The sequence below is a fragment of the Poecile atricapillus genome, chromosome 2 (genome assembly GCF_030490865.1).
Source record: "Poecile atricapillus isolate bPoeAtr1 chromosome 2, bPoeAtr1.hap1, whole genome shotgun sequence".
In the NCBI taxonomy this organism is placed as follows: domain Eukaryota; kingdom Metazoa; phylum Chordata; class Aves; order Passeriformes; family Paridae; genus Poecile; species Poecile atricapillus.
The window spans coordinates 8,879,747-8,893,509 of NC_081250.1; the positions used below are offsets into that span (position 1 = coordinate 8,879,747).

General features: G+C 40.9%; 1 protein-coding gene across 4 annotated transcripts in view; it reads left to right on the forward strand.

The window, feature by feature from the left end:
* Positions 1 to 596: 596 nt before the first annotated feature.
* The window catches only part of DNAJB6 (DnaJ heat shock protein family (Hsp40) member B6), an 86,361-nt gene continuing 73,194 nt past the window's right edge, over positions 597 to 13,763 (forward strand). For all 4 annotated transcript variants that reach the window (XM_058831911.1, XM_058831914.1, XM_058831912.1 and 1 more), the window contains exons 1-5: positions 597 to 745; positions 9,593 to 9,701; positions 10,407 to 10,516; positions 13,196 to 13,255; positions 13,641 to 13,751. In XM_058831911.1, the coding sequence (XP_058687894.1) occupies positions 9,637 to 9,701; positions 10,407 to 10,516; positions 13,196 to 13,255; positions 13,641 to 13,751 (346 nt within the window). In that variant the 5' untranslated portion in view covers positions 597 to 745; positions 9,593 to 9,636. The remainder of the gene's footprint in view (positions 746 to 9,592; positions 9,702 to 10,406; positions 10,517 to 13,195; positions 13,256 to 13,640; positions 13,752 to 13,763) is intronic.

Here is a 13,763-nt window from a genome sequence, read left to right on the forward strand (position 1 = left end):
CAGCTCCTCTGGGCAATCTCTTCCAGTGCATGGTCACCTGCACAGTAAAGTTCTTTCTTATGTTCTGGTGGAACTTATGTGCCTCAGCTTCCCCTCATTGCCTCGTGTCTGTTGCTGGGCACCACCGAGCAGAGCCTGGTACATCCTATTGGCACCCCCAGTTTTTGACAGTAAAGACACAAAAGAGGAAGAAATTTTGTCATCTCACTTCTACCAGCTAAACTCACCTATTCAAAGAATGTTTTTCAACATTATTCTTTTTCCTTCTCCTTTCCCCTGAGCTGCACACCTGGGCAGCTGCTTCACAAAATCACCTTGTCAGGTTGGAAAAAACCTGTGAGAGTCCAGCCTAGGACTGAACACCATCATGCCCACTAGACATCCTGTGATTCTACGGAGCAGAGAGCAGACATCGCTGGTAGGAAACGTGCGGCTGCACGAACACACACCGGGCCCGCGCCGCCCGCAGCCGCCTCCCCTCACGAGGCCCCGCCCCCAGAGGTCCCGCCCCCTCACGGAGCCCCGCCCCCGCCCCGGCGCAGCGCCACCGGCCGCCCGCAGGGGGCGCCCTCCGCTCACACGGGACACCCGGCGAGGCTGTTCGAGAAACTTCCGGAAGCGGCGGGGCGGAAGTGACGGCGCGCGCTGGCGGCGCTTCCTGTTTGCGGCCGCTGCCGTTTGTCCCGGCGGGAGCCGCGGGAGGGGACGGGCGCGAGCGGCGGCCGCGCTGAGGAGCCACCGGCGGGTGAGTGCGGGGCAGACGGGCCCGGGGCCGGCCGGCCGCGGCCGTGCGGGAGGTAGGGACAGCGGGCAACGGGCGTTTGGCCGGGCCGCGGTGCTCGGCAGCGGCGTCCCTAGTACCGGGGCCTCGCGGCGCGGCCGGCGCAGGCCCCGCAGTGCTGGAACGGCCCCGGCTGCTGTGGAGGCTCTGCCTGGCCTTGGCGGGGCTCGCGGATCGCAGGGAGTTCGGGGAGGGAGCGGCTGCCCAAGGCTCCCTCCGGGACTCGGAGCGGGACAAATCCCGGGACGTTCGGTCCCAGCTCCCATCGGCGCATGTTTGCCGCAAGGGGAAAAAAAAAAAATAATCCGAATTTCCATTTCTTGCTCACGGTGGTGTCAGTTTCCAGAAGGTGAGGGCGAGCCTTGGTTCATTAAACAGGCCTTGCTCTTAAAGCGCTTTTCGTCGCAGGATACTGCCTCGGCGGCTTGTGAGCATTATTGTGTCCTCCTTTTTTCCGTTCTCTACAGCTCCGTGAAAGGAGGCTGTAATGAGACACGGGTTGGACTCTTTTGCCGTGCCTGCAGTGAGAGAACCAGAGGAAGTGGCCTTGAGATGATACGGGAGATTCAGATTAGATAATGTAAAAAATGTTTCACATTTAGGACGGTTGGAAGTTAGGCTGGAATAGGTCGCCGAGGGAGATGGTGGAGTCACCAGTGTAAGGAGGTGTTTAAGGAGCGCCTGGATGTGGCGCTGGGTGTTGTGGTTTAGTGGTCAGGGGACACAGTGGCGGTGTTGGGGGAGGATGGTTGGACTGGATGATCTCAGAGGTATTTTCCACCCTTGATGAACCTAAGCCGAACGCGCTGTTTTTCTCCCCCGAAGGAAGCGGTTTAGTTACGTTCTGCTCGGTGTTTGTTACTCGCGGTAGGGTCGGGGGCAGGTTTGTTGTGGTGAGGTCGGCAGAGGTCGGGTGTTTTGAACTCACTGTTGCCAGGTTCCGGGCTGAGTTGAAAACTGACGCTGCCAGGTAAGGAACACTGTTTGTCGCCAGTATTTGCTGCTCTTCAGAGAGGGCAGTGGGCTGGGTTTCCGATCCGCGTTCCTGTTTGCACCAACACTTTTTGTTGTATTGCTGTCGGAGCTGAAAACATGTGCTACAGCCTTCAGCCATGTTAACAAAGGTGTTAGAAATGATTCAAAATACTGAACAAATCTGTTTTAAATTGTGATGATGATAAATTGCTATTTCTTTAGACACGGTAACATAAAAGCTAATTTTATAACCGTGTTAATGTGCAAGTGGTCAGGCTTGTGACGTTGTGTAGTCAGTGATCAAACCCAAGAGTTTTTAGGGTATAAAGTGTTAAAAAGTGATTAGAACAAGGTGTTGACACAAAGGGAACAACTGGGATGAAGCAAGGCTGTGTCTCTTCAGTCGTACAGCAGAGGTTGCAGTCACTGCTGCCTGCTGACCTTAATTTCTGTTTACTCTTTGGAGATCCTTGTACTCCAGTTAGGGATTTTATGTTCAGCTGGTGATCAAGAGCCTGGTAGTTAAAATACCATTTAGTTTGATGGATTATATTGTCAAAGAAGATTTGTTTGGACCAATGAGTAAATGTATTTACAGATCTTGTCTCTCTGATTACTTTTTTTTTTTTTTAAATTGCGCACAGCCAAAATTTTAACTATTGCACAACGCTGGTCTAACTTTGTGTACTCCCCTTGGCTCCTGTGCTGACTTCTCAGCAGAGAATAAGGGTGTGTTGAAAATGGAATTTAAATTAGTATTAAATTTTCTTAAATAATCTACTGGAGAGGAAATTTACATTGCTACTTTTATTGGCAGCACTATTTAGGCTGCAATACTACTAATAATGTCTTTATCTGTAAACTGTTCCCCTTGTTCTCCATCAGACTTGTCTTTTTAGTACTTGTGCTTTTAGACTACAGCAGATTCCTACCCAGACAGCTTCTCTCGCTGGTGTTTTCTTTGTCCTTCCCAGATCCATGCAGTTGGCTGATTTATCGTGGCTGGGCTTGGGGAGAAGGCATGCAGGGATTTAGTTCTGTGAAGTTATAGTTAGAGGGCTAATGTGTTTTGCTACTGATTTTTTTTTTTTAATAGATAAATACATGTCTTTACCGACTGTATTCTTTCCTTTATCCATTAGAAGTTTTGGAATGTATGTGGGGAGAGGGAACGACTTAGGTTAAATCATCATCTTATGTAGGATGTAGGAGTTCCTAACAGTACACGGGCTGTCCTGAGGAAATAAATAGCAGAGTTTTGGTTTGTTCTGCATCTGTGCCGAGCTCATTGGCGCTGTGAGGTCTGTGAGCCGAGCTTGCGTGGGACGAGGCCGCCGATTGCTTTGTCGCCGGTCCAGAGGCGGTCGCGGCCTGGAATCGATGGAAATGTCAGCGCGGGTTGGGCGCCGGGCGCAGCCACCCGTGTGAGCCGGGGCCGCTCTGCCGCCGGCTGTGGAGGAGGTGCAGCCCGGCCGAGCCACTGCGCTGCACTCGCGCCCTTCCAGGGGCACATCCACCGCTTCTTCACCGTGGGGTGATGCTCTGAAGGGAATTCGTTGCAGTAATTTTCAACTTAGCTGTGTGAGGTTTATGTTTAAGCATTGTGCTCCTTAAGTAGGAAGTGCTCTATTTCTCTAATAGTATTTGTAAAGAACCTCGTCACTTGTGTCCTGGAAACATTTTCTGCCAAAGCTTTTCCTTTGTCTTATTCAAGAGATGGAAGGATTAGTGTGAAATTAATTAGCTGTGTCAAAACTTGTTGGATCTTGCATATGAGGATTGTTTCTTTCAAGATAGATTAAAAATAAAACTATAGTTGAGGGTATTAGTAGGTTTAAATTATATTTTCTTTTGAATGGATGTTAGATTTTCCTTACTTTAGAATTAATGAAATCATTCTGCTTTATTTATTTAACTGCTGGGGAAGAAATAATTCATGCATATGCATTTCACTCCTACAGTTACTAGTTGTAGGTTTTATGTTTTCTGTTTGTTCTGAATAGAAATCTCACTGATATGAGTGAGGACTCAGTACTTAAAGAATCTTAAAGGCCATATAATAAGTCTGAAGCCATTCATAGCTACATTACAGCCAGTTTTTATTAAAAGTTTAATTTTTCTGATTAGATTTTTTTTCTGTCTTGAAATGTAGTCTGAATCTGTGACACCCTGCCAACACTCTGAGAAAGAACTTGATCTTTGCTTTAATGAAGATTTTTTTTTTCCCCTAAATCAAGCTATCATGACTCCAAAAACACTTCAGGGGAAATGTGTAGAAACTTTAAACTATTTTCTTTTCCTTAAAGGATCATCTGATTACATGCAATTATTTGCCTAAAACTTTCTGGGCCTTGTCTTTCAGTTGAGGCTTTCACTGTTTTTAATTGCTTAATCATACACAGATCATACTTTTTTAAAAATAAGACACGAATTTTACTTTGAACAATATAGCCTTTTATGGTTAGTTTTAGGAGAGTGACAGTGTTCCAGATATTTGTGACACTATTCCAAATTTGGACACCTGAGTTGTCGTGTTTTGGAAAAATGCTCCTTTGCTTTAAGGAAAGATCATGAATAAGTCCCTCTTTATCAGAGATCAGATGGATAAGCAGGAGAGTCTCAACCAAGGGAGTGCGGGTGCCCTATTGAGTGACGAGCATCCTCCTCTCCTGTTTTCTGTTAGCCAGTTTACATTTCTTTCACGGATGAAGATTTTGGATTTCTTCTATTTCCATTTTTGGTTGGTTCACTCTTTTTTTAATAGTTTCTTACTTGTTGCCCTCTACAGGCTCTCCACGTGCCAGGCAGCAGTACAGACCAAGTCCTGTAATTTGTGCCAGAGTTGTGTCTTGCTGCCCTTGGGGAGGAGAGCAGTGGACAGGGTTCTTTGTGATTTCCTGCCCTCAGGCGTGAGGGTGTCCTGTACAGGTGTCTCTTGTTTGGCTGTGCTGGAGTTTTATTGTTCCTGGCTTTTCTACAAGGGAACATGAACTGCAAGGTAAAGCAGTCACCCCAGCTGCCTTCTCCCTGTATGAACTGGTATAATAATAACTGTATCCAAATACACTCTGCTGTCTGACATACAAGCAGGATGTTTGCTGTAAACACGAGATTAAACTAAGCTTTTTGGAATGTTCATTTTATTAAATTCATCTCTTGGGGATGCTGAGGGAGTACTAAAATAATGAGCATAAACACGGCTATTTAAGTACATTTTATTAATTTTAATTATATGGTAAATTGACATTTTTCCATGAAACAATAAATTTCAGGAGCCTGTGAAGTTAAACTGTGACAGCTTTTCTAAGCTTAGGTAAGTAAAAGCTTAAAGTATTGAAGTTGTTAATATGCTTTAGTCTGTACTGCACTGTGCATGTATAAGCAGGAGGAACAGATTAATGCTGGTGCCTTGTTTAAATGTATTTGTCAGGTTTATTAATTTTAAAACTTACACAAGTTTTCTTGCTCTGTGTTCCTGCACTCATAAGTAACTTTATTTGCTCCTTAGCATTCTTACTCTTTAAAATTTTTTTGTAAACTGTGGGAATTTTTATGTTAGCACAGTGGATTTTTGTGAATTCAATCCAAGTGAACTGGGATTCAGAGCAGGGTGTTTGTTCCTCCAGAGTTGCCAGCAGGATGCAATCCTTTAGGTAAGTCCATGGAAGGCAGGCAGGTGCTAGGACCTGGGTGGCTGTGGGACTTGCAGAGGATGTTTATGACTGCCTGCTCTGTGAACTGCATGAATCAGGAGTTTGGAACTCCATCCCGCTCTCCAGGTGACTGCTGTAGTCACTGAGCTCAAGCTGTTATGGCATCTTTGAGGGCTCTCTGTGCTGCCCATTGCTTCATGGCCAGAAATAGATAACTTTTTCTGACTAAGCTGACTGCAAAGGTCGCATGCCCCTTGCTGTCTGAATTCCCTCCTGGCTGCTCTAAAGAATTTCTTGTTTGGATGCTTTCCTCCGTTCTGTATTTAGTTAGGGGTGCTGCTTTGTCATCACTGCTGGTTGTTTGTCTGATTATTTGCTTTTCTCTGTCATCTGTTCTTATAAAAGTTTAGAGCTCTCTACATATGTTTCCAGTAATACTTCTTGTGCTATTTTTGTAGCTGAGGACTGTGCTGTAAAGAGAGTTTTTGAGTCAGGTTTTGGGTAACTGGCCGAGTGCTGGGCTGAGCTGTGCAAGGAGGGCCTGAGCTTGGTCATGTGGCCCTTGTCACTTGCCTTGAGTTCAGGGCCACTGCTCCATAACCCAGAACACAGCTGCCTTCTCCTGTGATGACTGAGAAATCTATAAACTATGGAAACCTTTCATATAAACATTTGTCTGTTTGGTTTTCATGCCCCAAAGAAGGAGTTGGAGTAGCTGATAGCACACTGTAAACAGTGCAGTTCCCAGCTCAAGGAACTATGGATTTTTGCAAGCAGACAAGGCCATGAAACGCCTCCTTTCAGCTGTTTTTGTTTTTTTTTTTTGCTTGTCTTTTCTTCTGAAATTTTGTAGATTTTCTGTGGATGGAGGGAGGAAATCAGCCAATGTGGGCTGGATTCTTCATGGCTTTAGAGAAAACTCTAAAGTGCCTAATTAATGAGCCTTGCTTGTATATTTGGAGACAAATTGTTTTGACCGATTGGTTGTTCGGAGAAGATTTTTGTCATTTTGGTTAGGACAGTTGAGTGGTTTCTAGAAGGGAGGTGTGTGGTTTGCATCTTTGAAACATCTAGGCATTTTTACCATGCATGTTCCTACTAGCCTTAAAACTACTGTTTTATTTGTTTTTAATTTGCCATCTTCTATTTTCTAAGTCAGTGGTTATCCATATTCTGCTTTATTATAAGCTGATGGTGGCTGTTTTCTTGAGTGAATATTTTAAATCTGTCCTGAAAAGACTGCAGATTGAGGTCTTTCCTAGTTTGTGAGTATTGTTGGATTTTTTTTGGGGGGAAGGGGGTTTTGTGGATGTGTGTGGTGTTTTTTTGCTCAGTCTTACTGGCTGTTGAGGGGCTAAATATTAACTGACATTTTTTCTTAAGCTGGACAAGAAAAGCTGCAGATGAATTTTTTTTTCTTGTAAATATTTTTAAAACCTTTTTACATACAAAAAAAGTTCCTATGATAACTAAAATTTCAGCAATACAGTTTATATTTTATAATAACTGGCAGATAGAAATAACAGTATATCAGAGATGAATTCTTGCTGTCACCTGACTGTGGCGATACTTTGATTAGGAGAAGGAGAATAATAAGAATTTGTTTTCTTTAGATAGTTTCTGGCTTGTTTTAATTCCAGACTTTATACTAGTGGCAAGTAAAAACTGAACAAAAGCACTTACTAAAGACAGAATATGCAATCCCCAGACATTTCTTTGAAACAAATAATTTCTGTCTTGAAGGAGTTGCTTTTTAGGGTCAGAGTCATCGGTTAAGACGTTGTCGTGTTGCTTCAGCTCTGTTTTTTTGTCCCAACTTTAGGTTTCTGTCATCTAGCATATATGGTGTTTGTATTGAGTTTAAACTTAACAGCTCTGCAGCATTGCTTTTAAACAAGCAGGAAAGTTTATAAAAACATACTGTGTTGAAATCAATATGACTACCTGTGTGCACAAAGTTCTTTAGGAAAGGAAGTGACTTATTTTTTACATCTTAATTGCTTTTCCTACATGCTTTTTCTAATTAGAAGCTTGATTTTTTAATTCTCCCTCTAAGATAGGTACCAGAATTGAGAGGAGAGCTAATGAAAGCCTTGTATGTAAGAAAAGGAGAATATAGAAAGAACACTTAGTGTTACGCTATATGCTCCTGTCCTGCTCTTGCTGTTTGCTTACTAGTTTTAGGCTAATACCTCTTGTTAGGAGGGACTCTGACCTCCAGCCTTAAGCTTGACTCATACTGGATTCCCACCTTCTGATTTCTTTTCGTAAACTATACCTTCCATATATTCTATTGCTCATAAGGGTGGCTATGGGATTTGATAACATACTTAACCCATACTGACTTTGCTCCTCACATCTGTGTTCACAGAGCAGTTCTAATTGTTGTGTGGGAAACAGCAAAACTAGAGAGGGCAGCTGATAGCAAATATCCTGGGATATTTTTGGTAATCTGTATGTTTGCATACTGAACCCTGCCATTAGTGTATTATTACTGGCATTCTTAATGTTAATTTTGATCCACATCCCCCAACTTCCTTTGGTGTTGGTCACAGTATTAACTATACCCTTATGTTTTTTTTGATGTGGAGATTTCTTCAAAGGGCTATTTACTTGCTACAGTTTAATTTTGTGTTTGTGGACTCTGTGGTTAAGTAGATTGCTAAAACCACCCAAGTTTTAAACACGTGGGTCCTCCAATGCGTTTGCTTCTGTAAGTAGTTTGGAGAGGGAAGGAAGCATGGCAGGGTATCACTTAAACTGGTTTTGCCATTTGAGGAAATGTATGTATGTAACCACAATCCATAATTAAAGTTAATTAAGCTTTAACCTACAGCAAGAACATATTTTGAAGATGTACCGATTTATTTTAAAAGGAAGTCTTTTTTCCAATGTTTATATCCCAGGATGTTGAAAGATACATGCAGAAGTAGTACAATAAATGAATTTCAGATTATTTAACTAGGCTACATCATACTTGGTTCTTTCTGCATTTATGGGAAAGAAAAGGAAACTGAGACTTTGCCTAGGCTAAAATGAAAAACACTGAATGACTTGAGGGGGGAAAGGGTATTTCAATGAATTTTTGTTCTTGCTGCATGAGATAAGAATATGTGACTAATAAATTGCTGTATTGTTATGTTCTGAGTATATTTAGGTGACTTTCCCTGCAACAAGTTGATAAGTACTGGAAAAAGTCACTTGTTGAAAAGTTTCCTTGTTCATTAAACTTGAAACAAACCAGCAGTGGTAGGATGGAAAGGAGGTTGGAAATTTTGCCAGAGTGGAGACTTTTTACAGTAGTGGAGGGAAAGGCAGCATTGCATGAAGACACAAAACATTTCTTGAAACTTTTTTGGAAAGGTTCTTTCATCTTAGTGGTCATTTAGTTGGAGTAAAGATCAGTGTAACTGTACCTTGTAATTATTCTCTAATGTTGACAAGAAATGGTCAGTATTCAAATTGCTTTTTCAACTTCTAGGTTTCTTAGGACTCTCATACTAACAAACACTAGGTGCCTCTGCACTTGAGTTGGTTGGTTACCTTGCAGTTGGAGCTAGCTTGCATAGTTATGTTCCTCTCTTGGTAAATATAAATAAAGGAGGCAAATGGTATTCAGTAGCTTTGGCAACATGCATGTTTTTTGTCATAGTCTGAGTGCAAGAAAGGCTTATTTGACTCAGTAAGGTTGAGTTTTAAATTTGCAAGACTTGCACATACGTTGCTGTTCTGAAGGGAGCATCTCAGTGGAAGTAATGTACTGAAGAAGAGATGTGAAAGATGGGTCCCTTTGTTTATGCCCATATGTGCTTAAGACATGACAGGTTATAGATAACAGGTGAACTTTTGCATTCAGTTACTAATATCTACATCAAAACTGATCCAGATACACTTATTAAAATACTGAGTGAATTTAGCTTATCAGTATAATCTGTTTCAGGAACTGCTGTACATCTCTGTGTTTGTGTACTGTGTTTCAGTGGGATTAAAGAACATAAAAATCTGAATTAAAGTAATTGTTTGATCTCTTGACTTAAAGTGGTTTTATTTTTTGGGGTTTGGAACATTTTAACTTTGTCTTTCTTTGATCAGGTTTGGTATAAAGCAATACTAGGCTGTTACCTGACTTTTATGAAGTAGCAATAGCTGGACAAGCTTCATTTACAAGTTGTTGCTGTTACAGGACTTGAAAGACTTGGCTGCTGTTACCAAGACAACTTGTGAAACATGGTGGATTACTATGAAGTTCTGGGAGTGCAGAAACATGCCTCAGCAGAGGATATCAAAAAAGCGTGAGTGTCACTGGTGTAGATGTTAGGGATTTTAAGGGACAGATACAATTACGTGGTTTCTGGATTCACACTTTGTTGCCTTCCCATGTTCTTTTGCAAATTCCTGCACCCTACTTTATCAACTCAAATGGTTGAACTGTGATCTTGGATGATTGCAAGACACCTCAACCTAAGTGCACGCTTAGCTTTGCCCCTCTAAGTAAGAAGTGATGAACACTTTGCCTGAAATGTTTCATTCGAGGATAGGAATTGTGTGCAGGTGTAGCTGTCAAAGAAGGCATTGATGTTAGGATGTCGCAGTCAGTGTATTCTTGGAGCTTTATCAACTTTTAGCACATGAGATCGTTCTTGATACTTCCCTTGGTTGGTTGTAGTACTGAATAATTATAGAGCTCTAAGGAGAAGCCCACAGCAGAGATATTTTGGAATGTTGTGCTTAGGTTGATCATCAGAAATGCACAGGAGTAAGTAAATTCAGAGTAAATAAAGAACCCCAAACTTACTTTGTAATTTAAAAGATGAGTAGGTGGTTCTTAGTGTACCTGCAGGATCTGTTGATCCCGACATCTAGATGCAAGATACAAAGCATCAGGAATTTCTTACTTCAATCCCTGACAGCCTGTTGAACCTGACAACATTGTGTTTATCTGTATAGCATATCCCATTATTTCAGAGTAAAATATCCTTTCTTTTCCTTCCATTCAGGTACCGTAAATTGGCACTAAAATGGCACCCCGATAAAAATCCAGACAATAAAGATGAGGCGGAACGGCAATTTAAGCAAGTAGCTGAGGCCTATGAAGTCTTATCAGATGGTAGGTATTTTAAAAGGACTCTTGAACTGCCTGCATCTGTTCTGGGGATCAGAGTGAAAATGTTGATCAATGGTGCTTTGAAGGGATATTGTAATTTTGGTTCACCATCCAACTTGACTATTTGTTTTCAAAAGAAAGAGAAAGAAGCTTGCAGCTAAGAAAAATCAGAAATTTTGAAACAAAATTGCAGGATTTCCTAGATATGTAACCAAACTACTAGAATCTGAAAATCAGTGTCTGCCAAAAATTTCTGTAGAGATTTCTGTGATTCCCAAGATAAAATTAATCTTAGCAGGTGCGGCCGGTGTTACGATCAGTATAGGGGTATTGTGTTTATGCTTTAAAGTCAGGCTGGACCAGCTCTGAAGTATCCAGCGCTGGGCCTACAGCTTCTAGTTTTTATAACAGTCAACTACTCGTGACAAAGCCCAAGCATACTGTAAACCTTGGTGAAAATTTGAATTGCCTTTGAGTGAGTTCTGTAAATGCAGTCAGCTGTGACACTAAAGATAATGTTTATTTTGAATTATTCTGAAAGAGGTGGTTAGCCTGACCCATGTAGTGTAGGAATGCATTTTTACAGTTCACTCATGTCTTTTTGCTTGAAGAGTATCATTAACTTTTGCCAATGTTCTGACAAAAGCAGCCTGAATCATAACAAAGCGATTTAAGCTACTTTGATTATTTTCTTCTGTAATTGACTGCAGCTGTCTATATGCTATTTCTGAAGTGTCCTTGATTTCACCTGAGACAGTGAGCATGGGAAAGCTATATTTAAAGCACTAGCAGCATCTAGATTACCTCTCAGAGTTCAGCCTGATTTAGTGAGCTACAGTCCTGTACATTGTGTTTCTTTGCTTGGTTTTGATACTTAATTGACAGGGGAGAAAAAGAACTTAATTTATCATTAGTTCATTGTAGTACTTATCTTCTAGAGTACTTTATCCTTCTTAAGCTTATTTTTTTGAGCAGGATAAAAATAGGATACTGGTCTGGTTGTTAATATGGATCTCAAAGTTCTTTGGAAACAGTACACTGCCAGAATTTTAGAATATCTTCTAAAAGGGCTGCCAGGTTCTGGATGTAGGCCAAATCCTAAGTTACTAGTGTCTTAACAATGGTTTGTGCAGCAGGGATACCAGAATCCTGAGCCCAGTGGTTAAGAGGCAGTCAAATATTCTGCAAACCTAATGAAATTTTCTGACACCATTACAGGCTTGAATGGTGACAGATTTTTGGCAGAAAAGTAGTTTTGTAAGGGATTACATAAGCAAAGAATATTGAAATTGGGTGATCATTGAACACACTTCCCGTGTGGGAAACCTTGTGATTTCAAAAATGGAACATTTTTCAAGATGAATTTTGGTTTTTGTGAGCCTGCAAGGCATCTTTGCTGTTTCATGCCCATGACAGTTTGTCTACCTTCCTGCTTCTTCATAATTTGATGAGTAGGTTAGATCCTTTCTTTAAAAACTGTTCTCTAGAAAGTCAGTACAGATAATGTATCAATCTTTGGGGATTTGTCTGCTTGTGAACCTAGTGCAAGCTCCTATTATTTGAGATGATAACTATTATATAAAATTTTAATTTGTTACTAAGAATTTTTTTTAATTTCCAGCATCTCTTTGAGGTAACTGCATGTTTTTTCAGTGATAATCTTTAAATTTAAAAAACATCTTTCACTGAAGAGATTCCATGGGAAAAGCATGATAATATTAAGAGACTAAAATCAGATGCCCTGATTGGTTTTTTACTAATACTTCCACACCTTTTGCACCTTTGCAAGCAAAATGAGCTGTCTTTCTGTCTTTTCAAGGTCTTCAGGTTCCCTTTCAGTACTGAAGTGCCATCTGATCTTGTGCAGTAATGTAGACTAATGTAGACTTCATTTTTCTCTCCTTTCTCATGAATACTGTAAGGCTGGTCTGCAGCAAAATTAACAGTCATTCCATGCCTTCTAAAATAATAGAGAGCAAGCAGTTTGAGTCACATCCTTCCGTGGCATTTTGGAGCATCACTTCATTCTCCATTAAGCTAGCAGAGGTGATTATAATTAATTTTAGGGGATTTGCAGTCATTCATGTAAACACCGGTCTTCTTTTCTCATAACTCTCCCACAATGAGCTCGGTTTTGTGCAGTAAAAGGAAAAGAGGCAATGGTCAAGGTTTGCAAGTGGGATAGAAGGAAGGGAATGCTTGAGCAGTGGAACTGTTCTCCAGAGAGCCTGTCGAACCTTGCCTCAGAAGTTGATGCAATTGCAGCTTTATTCAGGCAAGATGTGACCAACTCCACAATTAGGCTTGTGTGGAGGAGCAGGTTGAAGTCCAGAGGTCTTTCACAGCCTTAAAGATTTTCATGGTAACTGTCCAAAGAAGAAAACTGCCATATTCTTCCTAAAGGCAAACTTTCATGTGAAATTTGTCCTTAAACCAAACTTTTTCTCACACATCAGGACCAGACCTTGTACAACTTAATAGTTTTAAGTTTGAAGTTCAGTAACTGTCCTTTCTGAGCTAAACTGCTTTGGCAGTCCTTGTTAAAGATGTTCAGCAGTTATATGCCAGAACTTCCTGGAACTAGCTTTAAGATGCTTAACTGAGAATACCTTTCAGAATACTGAAAGGTTTCACCAAACCAGCAAATTTGTTTACTGAATAATGTACAACTTCTCCTTACAGCTAAAAAACGTGACATCTATGACAGATATGGAAAAGAAGGCCTAATAAATGGAGGTGGAGGTATGTTGACAATCAGCAGTTCTTTGCTTTCTCTATTTTCTGTAGCTTTCTTTTCAAGACAGGACTCTGGAAAGGTTTGTACTAAAGCCTGAAATTTAGTCTTTTGAAAATTGAGATTACAATTGGTTTACAGTTTTTCTAGTTATTATAAAAAGTATTACTGTTATCTGAAAACAGAGAAACTAATTTAAAAAGTAGTGAAGTAATGTGTGTATTTAAGTTGAATGATATCTGAAAGAGAAATTTTGGAAATAATTTAAGTTTTTAGATGATTCAAGTACCTTATAGGCCTTAACTTTCTTATTAGTAAGAATATGTGAAGGTAACAAAAATTTAACTTATTTTTTTTTGTGGTTTTTTTTGTTTGTTTGTTTTTTGTTTTCAGGTGGAAATCATCATGATAATCCATTTGATTTTGGATTTACATTCCGCAACCCAGATGATGTCTTCAGGGAGTTTTTTGGCGGACGGGACCCCTTTTCATTTGACTTCTTTGGTAAGTGATCCC